This window comes from Microcaecilia unicolor, chromosome 8, assembly GCF_901765095.1.
Source record: "Microcaecilia unicolor chromosome 8, aMicUni1.1, whole genome shotgun sequence".
Lineage (NCBI taxonomy): Eukaryota > Metazoa > Chordata > Amphibia > Gymnophiona > Siphonopidae > Microcaecilia > Microcaecilia unicolor.
Genome location: NC_044038.1, coordinates 38602504 through 38621045, shown reverse-complemented (window position 1 = coordinate 38621045; position 18542 = coordinate 38602504). Strand labels below are relative to the sequence as shown.

Genomic DNA, 18542 nt, shown 5'->3' with positions numbered 1-18542 from the left:
CTTGCAGCAAGAGTAACTTTGAGCAACAGCTTTCTGAGGGCTATTTTATAAACACATATATAATACAGGTATAATGAGCACCTATGTGCCTTTCCTGCCTAGATGGCCTTGTATAATCTTACAAACTTACTCTTGTCATGTACAGCAAACAGATATTGCAATCCAATAATATCAAATTACAAATATATGCATTTGTTTCTCCATTCTTTCATTTGTAGTATGCAAGGCATCAATGAAATCCCAGCTATAAGAGCTCTGAAAAAGCTGGAATTTACGTAAGTGCAATGCTAATGTTTCATTTTATAATAATATTCCTATAGAAGTTACTTAGAAAAAGATGAGAACATTTACACATAACACAAAAACCTTTTCCAATTGGGATTTGCCTCAACTGCTATAAATTCTTTGGGCCCTCCAAACTAAACGCTTCCAGGTATCTGTTAATGTTTTGCCTTGCAAGTCATAAAGGCCTTTCTAGTTCAAAAGTAGTATTTGTACATATTAGAACAAGCTGATTTAGGACAGTCCAGGGGCTCTGTGGCAAATGCTGTGTATTGGCATGCAGAAGGGCACTAGTTCAATACTTGAGCCAATCAACTAAGGATGCTGAGGCAGTGTTTACAGCCTGGGGGGGTGGGGAGACTTCAAACTGCGGGATCAGCTCGAACTTCTGACACCACATAGCTCAAGCTTGCAGTTAGAGGAGTTTCAGCAGGGAAGCATGGATCTCGTCGGAGGACTCTGTGTTTCTACTAATGTGGGTTGGACAAGCCTGCACTACAGTGACCAAGCTAGGTATGTTGGGACAGGATGTAAAACAGTGGAAAATCCCCAGATGGGATGCGGACAGAAAAACAGTTTCAGTACATTTTGGATCATTTAAAAAAACTTTTCATGAATTTTTGGACATTTTTTCAGTTCATTTCAGAAATTAATGCATGTACAATTTTTGATTACTGTGCATAAATCAACTTTATGCATATTAATTAGTATGCAATTCCAAACTGCAATATGCGGTGGCGGCCAAAAAAGCAAACAGGTGGTATTAAGTATTATAACTTTGAATTGTGTCTTGCCTTTATTGTGGACTTGAGATGTATATGTCATTGGAGAAAATTTAGTTATTTGTGAAATTTTTGAGTTATAACAGGTGACATTATTCTTTCTGTACAAGATTGTTTCTTGTGAATTATTTTGAAATTAATAAATAAATATTAAAAAAAAAAAAAAAAGCAAACAGGATGCTAGGACTTATTAGGAAAGGGATGGATAAATAGTAGTAGTAGTAGTAGTAAATAAAACCAAAAATACTATAATGCCTCTGTATCACTCTATGGTGCAACCTCACCTTCAGTATTGCATTCAGTTCTGGTCGCCGTATCTCAAAAAAAGATATAGCAGAATTTGAAAAGGTTCAAAGAAGAGCAACCAAAATGATAAAGAGGATGGAACTCCTCCCTTATGAGGAAGGGCTAAAGAGGTTAGGGCTCTTCAGCTTGGAAAAGAGACAGATGAGGGGACATATGATTGAGGTCTACAAAATCCTGCGTGGTGTAGAATGAGTAGAATCTTTCAAAAGTACAAAGTCTAGGGGACACTCATGGAAGTTACATGGAAATACTTTTAAAACAAATAGGAGGAAATATTTTTTCACTCAACAAATAGTTAAGCTCTAGAACTTTTTGCTGGAGGATAAAGTAACAGTGGTTAGCGTATCTGTGTTTAAATAAGGTTTGGACAAGTTCCTGGAGGACAAGTCCACAATCTGCTATTGAGACAGACATGGAAAGCTACTGCTTACTCAGAGATTGGTAGCATGGAATGTTGCCACTCAGTGGCGTACCAAGGGGGGGGGGGCCGTCCGCCCCGGGTGCACGCCGCTGGGGGGGTGCCGCGGCACGCGCCTGCTCTGAGTTCGCTAAACTTCGTCGCTCGTTCGCTGCAGCTCCCTGTGCCCTGGAACAGGTTCCTGTTCCGGGGCAGAGGGAGCTGCAGCGAAGCGAAGTTTAGCGAACTCGGAGCGGGTGCACACCGCGGCACCCCCCAGCGGCGTGCACCTGGGACGGACCCCCCCACCGCCCCTCCTTGGTACGCCACTGGGGGGGGGAAGGTGTAATTTAGCGGCAGGGGGGTGCTGCACCCGGGGGGGGGGGGGCGCATCGGCGCTCCGTCCTGGGTGCCATGCAGGCCAGGAACGCCACTGTTGCCACTGATTTGGTTTCTGCCAGGTACTTGTGACCTGAATTGGCCACTGTTGGAAGCAGGATACTGGGCTAGATTGACCATTGGTCTGATCCAACATAGCTATTCTTATGTCTTTTCTCCACTAATTTTTTTGTTGGGAGTTTTCCATTGCTCTTTTTTTAATTGAGTTTTTATATTTGAAACCTATGATAGGAAGCCATGTATTCTATAACAAGGGCTCAGATGTAGGTTATAGAACAGTCTCTCACCCTGTGGCATCAGGGCGTCTAAACGGAGGTGCCCACTTGTAGAATTGTCTCTTATGTGCCCAGGACCAGAGGTAAAATGTCAAAATAACCACTTAGGGAATTAAATGGAAAAAAGGGGAGCTTCTCACTAATACTGATCCCTATTAATTGGGCTGTTTTGATATGGTTGTTTAGACCTAAATATGGATCCTTGGGTTCCTTGTTTCCATCAGGATTTTGCTAATCTCTGTGTCTGAATAAATGCCTTTGGAAAACAGAATCTCAGCCTCCAATAATATACTTTATTAGGAAAGGTATCTGAAATGTTCATTTAGAAATGGTTTAGGAAAGTTTTATAGGTTGACATATAATGTAACTTTTTTTCAGGCTTGGTCCGATTCATGGCCCTGAGGGATTCCTGAAACTAGCTGAAATTCTCCCAGCATTTTCATCTCTTCAGCACTTAGAGTAAGTCAGTTTACATTAGCCAAATGTTAAGATTGAGTAGAAACAAATGCTGGTGATATCCGCATCTATGCTAAAATGAGTCAGTATAGAAGGGTTTTCTATGATGTGATCAGACAGTGCTTTCTTATTCTTTCTAAGCATTCATGCATACATATACAAACACAGCCATACATACCAGCCCTCACACATCCACACAAAACAGAGAAGCACACAAAACAAAACAAATATCTATCTATTTCTAACAATCTGCATATATATGAAAATTTTTAATTGCAATTAATCGCGTGATTAAAAATTTTAATCACATGATTAATCGTGCTTAATCACGGCATGCATTTTAGGCAAATGCTTTTCAATATTTAAATGTTGATCCAAACATCCTTTTGAACAAATGCTCAGCATGCTATTCAATTAGGGGTTGGCAGCAATTTAAACATTTAATCAAAATTAATTGTGGTATTAAAAATGTTAATCACATGATTAATCTCACTCCTGGGCTGGATGGCTTGGTACTAGTAAATTCGCATTGCATGAAAATTTTTCAAACCTGCTGAATATAATCAAACGTAGCATCCACACACTTCCTTCCCACAGCACATTGCTTCCCCTCCCCTCCTTTCTCCTCTCCTGCTGCATCCTTCCCCTTTACATACCAGGGGCGTATCTGCGTGGGGCCACAGGGGCCTGGGCCCCCGCAGATTTCACCCTGGCCCCCCTCCCGCCGCCAACCCTCCCCCACTAATGTTGTTTACCTTTGCTGGCGGGGGACCCCAACCCCAACCCCCGCCAACCGCCGAAGTCTTCAAAGTTCTTGTTCGTCGTCCTCCTCCGTGGCCATGCTGTACCCTGTTGATTCGGAGTCTGTCTGACGTCGCACCACGTTGTACGCGCGTACAACATGGAGTGACGTCAGACAGACTCCGAATCAGCAGCGTACAGCATGGCCACGGAGGAGGACGACGAACAAGAACTTTGAAGACCTCGGCGGCTGGCGGGGTTTGGGGTCCCCCGCCAGCTGAAGAATTATTTTTAAAAGTAGGCGGAAGCGGACCTCGGCTGGCGGGGGTTGGGGTCCCCGCCAGCAAAGGTAAACAGCGTCAGCGGGGGAGGGTTGGCGGCGGGAGAGGAGGTGGAGAGAGTCGTTGGTGGCAGGGGGAGGCTCTGGCAATGGCGGGGGGGGGAGTCGTTGGTGGCAGGGGGGGCTCTGGCAATGGCGGGGGGGGGGGGATCGGTGGTGCCGGGGGGGGGGGGGGGCTAAATGTGCCCCCTCCCTCTGGCCCTGGCTCCCCCTACTGCCAGAGTCCAGATACGCCCCTGTTACATACACCCAAGTGTGTCCCCTTCTGCTACTAAACCTGTCACCTCTGACACACAGACACCCATTTGTCTCCTATCCTGCTGCTGCTGACACCCCCCCCCCCCCCCCTCCAGCACAAAGGTCCAGCATCTCTTCCCCCTCCCCCCTTAACATTTATCTGACTCTTCATAGGGTCTCTTGCAGCGATTTCCCCACATGCTACTTGCACCTGATGCAGATGTCTTCCCTCTGCTATGTTATGCCAAGGTGAAATATGATAAGAGAAAGCAATGCTGAACTACAGAGGGGAGTTAAAAATGTTAATCAGGATTAAAACATTTAATCCTAGTTAAAATTTAAAAAAAATTAATCGACTTAATAGCGCACTAAATACATACTCACACTGAGACACACACCCAATGCAGATACAAACACAGATGGGGGAGCATGTGCACACACATTCACAAACACACATGCAATGACAAACACAAACCCATACATACAAACACACAGAGACATACCAGCCCTCGCATACCCATACAAAACAAAAAATAACACAGATAAATAAATACACACACATGTAGACATGATGCAGATACAAACACAGATGTACGTGTTCACACACACAGATATAGAGAGTTTGAGCTTGATATTCAAACTGCGGGAGGGAGCCCAGCTAACTCCCGCGGTCGGCAGTCAGCCCGGATATTCAATGCAGGATCATTTCCGGTGACCAGCATTGAATATCCAGGTGTATTTGGCCAGTTTAAATTTAACCGGCCAAGCTGATATTCAGTGCTGGCCAGTTAAGTTTAAACCAGCCAAAGATATTCCTGCTATTTTGGTGGTCAAACTTAGCCGACGATGTACTGAATATTGCCGGCTAGCCAGTTAAGTGCTGTTTAACCAGCCAGGAGCCATTCCTGGCTGGTTAAATGGTTTTAAATATTGGGGGGTTGGGGGGGTATCAGAAAGAGTTCTATGAGCCATAAGGGTAATATATCAAGTACCTGGAATAAAATAAAATAAATAAATATTCCCTTTTTAAAATGAGGAATTAATTACACATATAGAGGGCGGTATACAGCCAGTAGGAGGATTCAGCATTTCTTTAACCCTTTAGTGTCCAATGTTCCCATAATAAGCCATATAGCAACAGACTGATGGGAACATTGGACACTAAAGGGTTTTTAAACACTGGCTGCGAGCAGCAGAATTAAACTAGATATTCAGTGCCAGCCCCTATCTGGATACCAACACTGAATATCCAGGTCTGGGATGGCCACCAGGAGTTACCCGGGTATTGCCAATATTCAATAGCATTACCTAGACAGCTTCCTGGTTCTCTTAGGACACCCTTTTTGCTGTCTTAAGTTAACCAGATATATATCCTGGTACTGCTGGGTAACTACCGACTCTGCTCTGGCGCTAACCAGATAGTGGTGGAACACCGCAAAAGTGGAGGACCATAATGCACTGCGACAGAAGCGCAGGGAAAAAAAGTAGTGTAACCAGCAAGGCTGTTCCGTGAAAAAATAGCAGGACAATTGATGGAGAAAATAAAACTTTTATTCTTCAAAAGACCCGACACAGCACTGTGTTTCGGCAAGAAAGTCTACATCAGGGGTGTGCCCTAAAGAATCACTAAGAAATATAGCCAGTAGTAATCACTGGAGAACTTGTCTTTAAAAAGATGCAATTCCATTTAGAAAGCGGAGTCTGTGCAGGACTCGGAAAAATAGCAACGCGACAAGTGACATAAGATATATCTTATTTTACTTGTCGCATTGCTATATTCCTTAGTGATTCTTTAAGACAGACCCCTGATGTGGGCTTTCTTGCCGAAAAACTGTGCTGTGTTGGATCTTTTGAAGAATAAAAGTTTTATTTTCTCCGTCAATTGCCTTCTGCTGTTTTTTTCACGGAAGAGACTTGCTGGTTACACTACTCTTTTCCCCTCCATTAACCAGATAGTGCCACAACGGTCAGAGCAGATATTTAGCAGTCCTGTCTGTTTAAGTGCCATTGAATTCCTGCTCTAGGAGCAGCCAGTATAATTTCACTAGGCAGGAGCCTTTCTTGCCTGCTTAAATCATTTTAAATATTAACCCTGTAAATTTTAGTCTGGCCCAAACTACAGCCCCTTGAAATCTGCGTGTTGTATACATCGCCATGTTTTCTGAAATCAGTGTTTACATGTATGTGATATATATTTAAATGATGCTATGTACATGAGGATGTTGGCAAAATAATGGCAGCCCCAACACACAGCAAAACAGCAAAAGTAGAGGCTGACAAATGCGCAAACCAATAGGGAGATGATATCAAAAACCAGTTTATTCAGAATATTCATATCAAGGACCCGACACGGTCCGTGTTTCGGCGCCAAAGCACCTGCCTCAGGGGTCACAATCAACTTTCTCTGAGAAGAAGCTGATAGGCTTGAATAATGGTGTTTGCTGATCGGTTGGCTGTTCCTTTGTTCTCTCTGTGGATTAACTTGCATATATAAAGGAATTATTCAAGCCTATCAGCTTCTTCTCAGAGAAAGTTGATTGTGACCCCTGAGGCAGGTGCTTTGGCGCCGAAACACGGACCGTGTCGGGTCCTTGATATGAATATTCTGAATAAACTGGGTTTTTTTTATATCATCTCCCTATTGGTTTGCGCATTTGTCAGCCTCTACTTTTGCTGTTTTGCTTTGACTTTCTGTGGAGGCTCCTCCTGTCTTCTTGGATTAGCCCCAACACATATACAGACGAATGACAGGGTTCACCTCTCCCCCCTCCCAATACCTTAACTCCTTTCTCCTCACACACACCTTCTCTCCAGCACCATTATATCCACCCCTACCCCTTTTCTTTCGGCCCCACCGCATCCCTCCTCTCCTTCCCTAACCGTACAGCAGCAGTATTTCCATGCTGTCTCTCCTCGATCCTCCCTCATCCACTCTCTGCCCAGCGTCCCCTTCACTAATTTTCTTGTCCAGGTTTTACTGTTCCCTTTTCTCTGTACCTCTATCTCCACTATCCTCGTCCCAGCATCCACCACATCTGTCTACCCCCACTTTCTTGTCCAGAAACTACCCTAGAATACCTACAGTGGTGGAAATAAGTATTTGATCCCTTGCTGATTTTGTAAGTTTGCCCACTGACAAAGACATGAGCAGCCCATAATTGAAGGGTAGGTTATTGGTAACAGTGAGAGATAGCACATCACAAATTAAATCCGGAAAATCACATTGTGGAAAGTATATGAATTTATTTGCATTCTGCAGAGGGAAATAAGTATTTGATCCCCCACCAACCAGTAAGAGATCTGGCCCCTACAGACCAGGTAGATGCTCCAAATCAACTCGTTACCTGCATGACAGACAGCTGTCGGCAATGGTCACCTGTATGAAAGACACCTGTCCACAGACTCAGTGAATCAGTCAGACTCTAACCTCTACAAAATGGCCAAGAGCAAGGAGCTGTCTAAGGATGTCAGGGACAAGATCATACACCTGCACAAGGCTGGAATGGGCTACAAAACCATCAGTAAGACGCTGGGCGAGAAGGAGACAACTGTTGGTGCCATAGTAAGAAAATGGAAGAAGTACAAAATGACTGTCAATCGACAAAGATCTGGGGCTCCACGCAAAATCTCACCTCGTGGGGTATCCTTGATCATGAGGAAGGTTAGAAATCAGCCTACAACTACAAGGGGGGAACTTGTCAATGATCTCAAGGCAGCTGGGACCACTGTCACCACGAAAACCATTGGTAACACATTACGACATAACGGATTGCAATCCTGCAGTGCCCGCAAGGTCCCCCTGCTCCGGAAGGCACATGTGACGGCCCGTCTGAAGTTTGCCAGTGAACACCTGGATGATGCCGAGAGTGATTGGGAGAAGGTGCTGTGGTCAGATGAGACAAAAATTGAGCTCTTTGGCATGAACTCAACTCGCCGTGTTTGGAGGAAGAGAAATGCTGCCTATGACCCAAAGAACACCGTCCCCACTGTCAAGCATGGAGGTGGAAATGTTATGTTTTGGGGGTGTTTCTCTGCTAAGGGCACAGGACTACTTCACCGCATCAATGGGAGAATGGATGGGGCCATGTACCGTACAATTCTGAGTGACAACCTCCTTCCCTCCGCAAGGGCCTTAAAAATGGGTCGTGGCTGGGTCTTCCAGCACGACAATGACCCAAAACATACAGCCAAGGCAACAAAGGAGTGGCTCAGGAAGAAGCACATTAGGGTCATGGAGTGGCCTAGCCAGTCACCAGACCTTAATCCCATTGAAAACTTATGGAGGGAGCTGAAGCTGCGAGTTGCCAAGCGACAGCCCAGAACTCTTAATGATTTAGAGATGATCTGCAAAGAGGAGTGGACCAAAATTCCTCCTGACATGTGTGCAAACCTCATCATCAACTACAGAAGACGTCTGACCGCTGTGCTTGCCAACAAGGGTTTTGCCACCAAGTATTAGGTCTTGTTTGCCAGAGGGATTAAATACTTATTTCCCTCTGCAGAATGCAAATAAATTCATATACTTTCCACAATGTGATTTTCCGGATTTAATTTGTGATGTGCTATCTCTCACTGTTACCAATAACCTACCCTTCAATTATGGGCTGCTCATGTCTTTGTCAGTGGGCAAACTTACAAAATCAGCAAGGGATCAAATACTTATTTCCACCACTGTATTATCCTCTTCTCTGATCAGCAATATCCGGAAATCCCCATTACTGTCACAGCCCCTTCATTTACGTCTGGTGGCTGGGGATGAGAGACAATTTCAGTAGGCAGTAGTTTGAGAAAGTGCTGGTAACTAAATATTGACATGTACAACCAGACGAAAAAGTTTTGTCAGACACTGAAAATTTATGGGTAATAAAGCATGACTCCTCCTCTAACCTCATTCAAATCCAGGTACAAATTTATGAACATTTGACTCAAATTTATTTAAATATCAGAGCCAACTTTAACCAGGGTCAAATTATACAGACTTCCACAGTTTGATATAGATTTTGTCTCATGTTCCCAGATTTAGGGGTCCCTTTACTAACGTGCGCCAAAAAAAATGGGCAGCGCTAGTATAGGCGCGTGTTTTTGGTGCGCGCAGATCCATTTTTCAGCGTGCCTGTAAAAAAGGCCTTTTTTATTTTTGCCGAAAATGGTCGTGCGGCAGAATAAAAATTGATGCGCATCCATTTTGGGTCTGAGACCTTATCGCCAGCAATTGACTTAGCGGTAAGGTCTCACACGGTAACCATGCGGTAATCATATATGTGCGTAGAATGATGATTGCCGCACAGTTACCGCTGCGCGCAGAAAAATAAAAATTATTTTCCGTTGCGGACACGCGTAAGAAATGAAATTACCGCCTGGGTCTCGTGGTAACTCCAAATTGATATGCGTTGGGTGCATGTGGTTGTCTACGTGGCTTAGTAAAAGGGCCCCTTAGTCTATTCCTGGTTTGTAAATATGTTGGTACAAATCTCAGATTACTAATTTCCAGGCTGTCTCAAAAAGTGCCAGATCAAGTAAACATGGAGATTTGTTTCGAGCTGTCCTCTCCAGGCTGAGCTCCAGGGATAGGCAATTCCAGTCCCTGAGTGCTGCAAGCCAGGCAGGTTTTCGGGATATCCACACAATCAATATGTACTCTGCCTTGACATACAATGGAAGCATCGCATGCAAATGCATATCTTGCATATTCAATGTGAATGTTTTGAAAACCAGGCCAGTTTGAGGTCCTCGAGGAATGGAGTTGCCAGGTTCTAGTGTAGATTTATTGTAATCCAAACTGGTCTAGCTAACAGTACAGTAAAGCCCCAGTATTTATGGAAAGGAAATTCTCCAGGTTCGTCTGACCTTTTGTGATCTCTGTGTTGTCTTATGCCTTTGAGACGGCTGAGGGGAGACATGATAGAGGTATATAAAATAATGAGTGGAGTGGAACAGCTGGATGTGAAGTGTCTGTTCACGCTTTCCAAAAATACTAGGACTAGGGGGCATGCGATGAAACTACAGTGTAGTAAATTTAAAACAAATCGGAGAAAATGTTTCTTCACGCAACGCATAATTAAACTCTGGAATTCTTTGCCAGAGAACGTGGTGAAGGCAGTTAGCTTGACAGAGTTTAAAAAGGGGTTAGACGGTTTCCTAAAGGACAAGTCCATAAACCACTACTAAATGGACTTGGGAAAAATCCACAATTCCAGGAATAACATGTATAGAATGTTTGTACGTTTGGGAAGCTTGCCAGGTGCCCTTGGCCTGGATTGGCCGCTGTCGTGGACAGGATGCTGGGCTCGATGGACCCTTGGTCTTTTCCCAGTGTGGCATTACTTATGTACTTTGTGACTAAATTGCTTTCTCATATTGAGCCATCTAAAAATGAAAGAAAAACAACCTTGCTTCCTGTTTCATTAAATCTGGCAGCCTGGATGAAAACAACATTGGAAACAGAGGAGTGGAAAAGCTGTCAGACGTGTTTCCAAAACTAACATTGCTGAAAATGCTGAAGTGAGTATCAAATTTAACAAGAAGTCCTTTGGTTCTATGAAGATGATCTTTCTTAATATCCATGCTCCCAATGTCTTTAAAATCATGACATGACAGAAAAATAATAAGGAAGGCATCTAACAACTAGGCGCTAACATTTCCGCACCCACTGCATGGGTAAATGTCTAGAATACTAGCAGTTATGCGCAGGGGCGTAGCCAGACCTTGCGATGGGAGGGGGCCAGAGCCCAAGGTGGGGGGGGGGGGCAATTTTGGTCTGCAAATACCTTGACTGGTGGGGGTTCCCAACCCCTGCCAGCTGAAGCCTTCTCCATCGATGGTCTCCGGCGGCGGCACCACGTTGCCTGCCCTGCTCTCTCTCTTCCCCCTCATGTCCTGTACGCTCCTTTTAGTGAAACTGCAATTTCACTAAAAGGAGCATGCAGGACATGAGGAGGAAGAAAGATCAGGGCAGGCAATGCAGCGGCGCCGGAGACTGACGCTGGAAAAGGCTTCAGCTGGTGGGGGTTGGGGACTCCCGCCAGCAAAACTAGGGGCCCAGAGGAAATTTGAGGGGGCGCAGGCCCCCGTCGTCTCACGTAGCTATGCCACTGGTTAATGCGTGTATGTGCACACATGCCCGTGTAATTGCTAGCTACCTCTGTTACACGTATTTCCAAGAAAGCATAGACAGGAGACAGAGCATGGTTGGGACATAGGCAGGACTCCCAGCAGCATCCCAAGCTGGAATCGCGCCCTGTGCAGCATGTCTCCAAGCGCTCCTACCTCATTCACTGCGTCAAGCAAGGGAACCCAAAGGTCTGGGCGCAACTGTTCCCTTGAAGCTGAGCGGGAGTCCTCCTCCTACAGTCCTGCCAGTAGAGGGCGCTATTTCACTATCGCATTCTCAATAGTGAGAGACGGGCAATCTCTGCAGGACTCCAGGGAACCTGCCTGCCCCAAGTGATTGAAATATTGAAGCACTGCCCCCCACTGTCAGCAATTCAGTTGGAGGACTGCCACTCAGCTTAAAGGGAACAGTGTCAGGCATCCCTGTCTCCCTTGTTACCCTATGTGTAGGGTTACCATATGTCGAGATTTACCCGGACATGTCCTCTTTTTGAGGACATGTCCGGGCAGCTGGGCGGGTTTTGCCAATCTGCCCGTTTCTCCGGATTTCTGGACAAACGGGCAGGCTGGCGGGCGGGCCGTCCTATGCTAGCCTCTCGGCCCTCCCCTTACTTACTCTACTGCCCTGGTGGTCTAGTGACCTCTTCCGCCTTCGGGGCAGGAAAGAGCCCCCTCTTTCCTGCCCGGAGCGCTGCCCTGCATCCTGTTGCTGATCTCGGCGCTGATTCAAAATGGCCACCGAGAGTTGAAGCGACCTTGCGAGACTTCAACTCTTGGCGGCCATTTTGAATCGGCGCCGAGATCCGCAACAGGATGCAGGGCAGCACTCCAGACAGCAAAGAGGGGGCTCTTTCCTGCCCCAAAGAGGTCACTAGACCACCAGGGCAATAGAGTAAGGTAAGGGAAGGGGGGTGACAAGGAAGGGAGTGGAGGGGGGGTGACGGGGGGGTGTGTGATGGGGGGGGGAAATATGTGACGGGGCGGAGCGAGGGTGTGACAGGGCAGAACGAGGGTGTGAAAGGGGGCAGAGTGAGGGAGTGAAAGGGGCGGGGCGGGCTGTGGTGGGGGCGGGGCATGTGTCCTCTTTTTGGGGGGACCAAATATGGTAACCCTACCTATGTGGTCATTGCCTCACCACAGCCCTGGGTGGTTCCTACTTATGCTTGGCCCTGTCGCATTTAGGTACCCGCACTTCTGCCAGCTTTAGAGCGCACCAATACTGGGTTACACTAGTATTCTATAACAAAACCTAGGTGCCTCGGTTCCAGTGTAAATTAGGCTCTTACCACACAGCCTCAAGAATCCTTAATGGTGGCACCCAGTTATAGAAGTGACTCCATAGTGCATTGCTGGAAAAGAAGAAATTAAGGACAGCAAAGAGAAATATCAAAAGCAGTAGGCTGCTACAATGGTTAACATTTCCTTTTTATGGGGGGGGATGTTATATGAGCCTAGCAGTTAGGTATGCAAAGCACTGCATCATTTTAAAAGCAAAGCCAAGCATACAAAATCCTAAATGTCAGCGTCTTGGCAGAATCCTGCTTCTGACCTACTGCAGGACGTAGTGAGGTAGCAGCTCTGGGAGGTGACTGAAGTGGATTTCTTCTGTCACCAGAAGCAGGGTCAAGAACACAACTAAAGCAGGACTCCCTGTGGATGTTTTGTTAAGAGTATTGCTCTAAGTGTGTATATTTTTGATTCTGTTTCATGGTAGTCTTATTATTAGGTTTCAATTTGCTGTTTTCAGGTTTTCCTCTTTCATTATATTTATCTTTATACTTGTACATTTTACCAGTGGCGTTCCAACCCTAGCTGACACCCGGGGCGGATCGCCGATGCACACCACCCCCGGGTGCAGCGCGACCCCCCCCCCCCCAAATGACACCTCTTCCCCCCCCCCCGGCGAAATGACACCCCCCCCCCCCGGGGTGCATGCCGCTGGGGGGGGGGGTGCCACGGCGCGCGCCTGTTGCCCTGTTTCAGTCCGATTTCGCAATTCTCATGTGTTCACTGCTCCCTCTGAGTCTGCCCCGGAATAGTAAGTAACCTGTTCCAGGACAGACTCAGAAGGAGCAGTGAACACATGCGAATTGCGAAATCGTACTGAAACAGGGCAACAGGCGCACGCCGCGGCACCCCCCAGCGGCTTGCACCCGGGGCGGACCGCCCCCACTGCCCCCCCCCCCCCCTTGGTACACCACTGCATTTTACTATTGTTATGCTGTCAACAAAATTGTAAGTTTTTGATGTTAAAAACTACCTACTGTACATTGGCTTGGGTGAACCTCTTCCTAAAGGCGGTTAATAAATCCCAATAAAGAAATGAGCCTTCTAATCCTCTACCCCTTGAAGCTGTAATTTTGGAGAAGGGATCTAAGCTATTTTTTTTTTTTAATACAGTCCTCTCGCATAGCTTATAATGTAGTAGTAGTAGTAGTAATGCTGCTGTGAAGGGATCTGCCCTATTGATAGTAGTGCTGACATGAAATCCCTGTGGTGATGTCACTGTAACTTCCATATATGGTGCTGCATTGCTGCAGTAACATTAGTCGCCATTAGCTGCCTGGTTGCCGTGGTGATAGTACTGTTGGAATCAATTGCAAGCACAGTGCTAAAAACGAAAACCAAGGGGGAGGACTGCTTAGTTTTTCAGATACTGTTTCCAGGGCAGGAAGCCTGAGTTCAGGCCCTTGTCCTGTTGGAGTCAGTGCAGACTAAGTGCACTGTGAAGACCTCTGCTTCTTCCTGAGAAAGCAGGGAAGATGGCTAGCATTACTGCATGACCCCTGCTGACCAGCACCGGGATGAGGCATTTGTATCACCAGGGGTGTGGTCCGGAGCAGAGGGTGTTCAATATGAGGAGAAACCAGGGCAGGGGTGTCTAACCTCGGCCCTCGCCAGGTTGGATTTTCAGGATTTCCACAATAAATATGCGTGAGATCTATTTGCCTATGATGGAGGCAGTGCATGCAAATAGATCTCATGCATATTCAGTGTTAATTATCAATTACATGACTGCAATTAAATTTTATACAATAATCAATTTATTAACCTTTCAGTATACATTTCAATATACCTTTTGCTCTATTGTTCCTGTATCTCTATTCACATACCTCATTCATTCTGACTCATACTCCACTTTCACTCATACGCATAATCTGTGTTCAAGGTAAGTACATGAAACCCACAATTCACAACATTACAAAGAAGAATCCTCCAATGATCACTTCACTTGTAGGTTATTATATCAGTCCTTTAAGTTTCAAGCTTTCCAATAAACAAACTGAAAAAAGATTCTCAGATAGTATTATCCTGCAGGTTAAATTCTCAAACGCTCAAAACTTCAAGATTCTCCAATGTAGCAAAGAGATAACCTCTCCAATCTTCCTTGCGGTTATCATAACTTCATATTCCTAAGTCCATGATTCTTCCTTGAACACTAATTTCTCTCGTAGATCTCCACTATATTATCTTAATGGTAGATCAAAAGGTTATCAGCATCCATATGTCAATGTCCTTTTGAGTTACATGCTATTAGAGTTAGGTGCCATGCCTTATAGAACAATGCGCAGCCAGATAGATGCATGTGCAAATTTTAATGAGTGCCAATTAACATCAATAATTGGTTGTTAGCATCAAATTATTGATAGTTAAGGGCTCATTAATCAATTAATTTGCATGCACATCTCGCAGATTTTGGCGCCATATATAGAATCCATATATAGATCTTTCCAAGATCCATCTTCTGTACCTTGGTACAGTCAATGGTTCTAAGTCACCTGGACTACTGCAACGCACTGTACGCTGGCTGCAAAGAACAGACTATCAAGAAACTTCAAACAGCCCAGAATACCGCAGCCAGACTCATATTCGGCAAAACAAAATATGAAAGTGCGAAACCTCTACGAGAAAGACTCCATTGGCTCCTACTCAAAGAGCGTATCGCATTCAAGATCTGCACGATTGTTCATAAAATCATCCACGGAGAAGCCCCGAGCTACATGCTTGACCTCGTGGACCCGCCTCCCAGAAATGCTAAAAGATCAGCCCGCAGATTCTTTAATCTGCACTTCCCCAACTGCAAAAGACTAAAATACAAGCTATCACACGCGACCAGCTTCTCCTACATGAGTACGCAGCTATGGAATGCACTACCAACTGACTTGAAAACGATCAATGACATAACTAACTTTCATAAATCTTTGAAAACCTATTTCTTCAACAAGGCCTACAATGAGAATCCATAGCTAATTATAAAACTTCACCACTTCACCCTATTCCGATATTTATCTTTCTGTAACTTTGCTTAGGCCTTTTTTCTTCATCCAGAATCTTTCTGTAACACCAATTGTATCTATCTCCTGGAATGGCAATGCCATAACAGGTGCTTGTAAGCCACATTGAGCCTGCAAATAGGTGGGAAAATGTGAGGTACAAATGCAATAAATAAATAAATAAATGGAATGTGCATTAAGCTGTGAATAGGGTAACACTTGTTAAGTCAATTAATGCACATTAAAAAAATTCTAACATCTGTTAACAATTTTTTTAATTAAAATGAATATATGAAACAGACCAGAAAAGATCCACACATTAAGAATAGCCCGAATGAAACAAAACATTTCACCCTCTGTGCATTCCCTATTTATGACTCCCTTGGCATCTGTTTATTTGGTTACATTTGTACCCTGCGCTTTCCCACTCATGGCAGGCTCAATGCAGCTTACATGGGGCAATGGAGGGTTAAGTGACTTGCCCAGAGTCACAAGGAGCATGTGAGTATGTTAGTTATTGAGTATGTTGGTTTTGTCCCCTTCATTTACGCGGATGACATACAAGTTCTGGTCCCATTTGATCCTGCCGACCCTCTGCCACTTTATACTCTACTGATAGATCGGAGATTGTTTTGCAGTGGATCCTGAGGAACAAGAAGCAAGTTAATCTTGCAAAGACACAGGCAATGCTATTGTCCCAGCCTGCTTACTCTTTTCTCTCTACTCACATTCACATCTGGTTATTCAATATGTCCTTCCCTATACTAGACAGTCCTAGGAGTTACACTAGACTCTGCCCTGTTTTTACTCCTCACATCTCACCTTTAATCTCCAGGTGTTTTTGCCATCTTCATCAGATTCGCTCTCCGACCAATCCTGGATCCCCTGCGCTACGCATCCTTACCTGTGCCTTCGTCCTCAGTAATGTGGACTATTATAACTCATTGTTTACAGGCCTGACTCAGAGGGAATTGAGACGTCTCCAACTTATACAAAACGTAGCAGTAGAATTGATCATTGGCGAGACAAAATTCTACCATGTCACCCTCCCCCTTTAAGACAAGAGCGCTGGCTCCCCATTGGTGCATGTATCCATTATAAGGTTTTATCGATGAGCCATAAGATGCTCTAGACTCATCATCCCGTTATATTGGCACAATACTTGATCCCCTACTCCCCAACACGGACACTCCGCTCTTCAGACCAGCAGCTCCTGGTGGTTCCTTTCCTAAGGCTGGCACCTTTACAAACCTTCCACAATTTGATGTTCTCAGTTTTTGGACCCTTGCTCTGGAATACACTCTCTCCTAACCCATGGCATATTTCCTCTCATATGGAATTTTGGAAAAGAATTGAAGACATATTTTTGAATGAATAATATATGGGCCAATTGCATAGTACAGCAACCATGCCAGTTAGTTTTGGTACTATTTTGTGTATAGCCTACTAGAAATCTCCCTCCCTAACCTATTCCTCTCCCTGCTCTCCCTCCACCCCCGGCTCTCTTTTTACCACTGATTGTCCTGTCCTATTCATGAATGTAGTTCCTTTCCTATGTTCCTAATTCATTTTTTGACATTGTAAACTGCTATGATGGTATGGGCAGTTAGTGATATCAAATAAAAGCAACCTGAACATGTCCCAGGAAATGCGTGCCACGGTGCCGTACCACAGCTAAAAGCACACGGGCTGTGGGACACCAGGCACACTTCCACCCTTCTGAGGGAGGAAAGTTTTCAGGCAGCCAGTTAGAGACTTAGAAACATGACGGCAGATAAGAGCCAAGTGGCCCATCCAGTCTGCCCATCCATAATAACCACTATCTCCTCCTTTCCCTAAGAGATCCCAGGTGCCTGTCCCATGCTTTTTTTTTTTTTTTTTGTATATAATTTTTTATTAAGTTTTTAATACTTATAAAGATATTATCAATACTGCAAAGTATAATACAGCCATTAAACAATAAGCTTTTAAATCAGGAAATCAAGGAAATATTCTCTTTATATAACATGACTTCCTTAGACCTCAATATGGAAGAAAAGGGGGGGTAGGAATATAGTGAAGTTATACATAATATATACATAAATCATTATAATTTTAATTATGGTTCCGTCATTCCTTGCTTCTTTATTACTCTACAGATTTCTTGCTGTCTAGGAAGGTCTGAAGTTGGTTAGGCAAATAATAGACATATTTTGTCTGATTTAGTCTAATAATACATTTACAAGGGTAAGCCAGGAGGAATGAAGCCCCCAATTCCAAAACTTTTGGTCTCATAGAAAGAAATATTTTTCGTCTTTCTTGAGTAGACTTAGTCACGTCCGGGTAAAGCCAAATTTTTTGACCAGCAAACAAACGGTCAGTAGATTTAAAATATAAACGCATTATTGCATTTAAGTCCTGCTGAAATACAAATGAAACAATTAGTGTCCCTCTTTCTGTTACATCTTCAATTGATTGTTCCAAAATATCTGTAACGTTTTGCAGGTCTATTGACTTCTCTGAGTCTATTTTTTTCATTGTAGATGGTATATAATAAATTTTATTTAACGGCGGAAACACTTCTTGGGGAAATTTCAAATTTTCTTTTAAAAACCTGCAAAACATGTCATTCGGGGACACTCCCATCAATCTAGGAAAATTCAGTATTCGAAGATTTAATCTCCTATTATAGTTCTCCACTTGCTCTATCTTCCTTCTTAAATCCATATTATCCTTTATCACAGCAATTTTAAATTCTTCAGTTTGTTTTGATTCTCCCTGCAAGGCCTCAATTTTCAAAGACAGATCTTGTTTCACCAACTCATGGGAGTTCTTCACCTCCTGTATGTTAACATTCAATATCTTTACCTCTTCAGAAGATTGTTTCAATATTTTGTCCATTTCTACCAGCTTTAGCCAAATCTTCCCCAGGCTCACCTCCATCTCTCCGGCAACTGCAATGTT

General features: G+C 44.4%; 1 protein-coding gene across 1 annotated transcript in view; it reads left to right on the top strand.

Moving 5' to 3' along the window:
* Window positions 1–18542, top strand: part of CIITA (class II major histocompatibility complex transactivator) — an 85318-nt gene that overhangs the window by 55820 nt on the left and 10956 nt on the right. The window contains exons 14-16 of the mRNA XM_030213347.1: window positions 219–275; window positions 2820–2900; window positions 10633–10716. Coding sequence (XP_030069207.1) covers window positions 219–275; window positions 2820–2900; window positions 10633–10716 — 222 coding nt within the window. The remainder of the gene's footprint in view (window positions 1–218; window positions 276–2819; window positions 2901–10632; window positions 10717–18542) is intronic.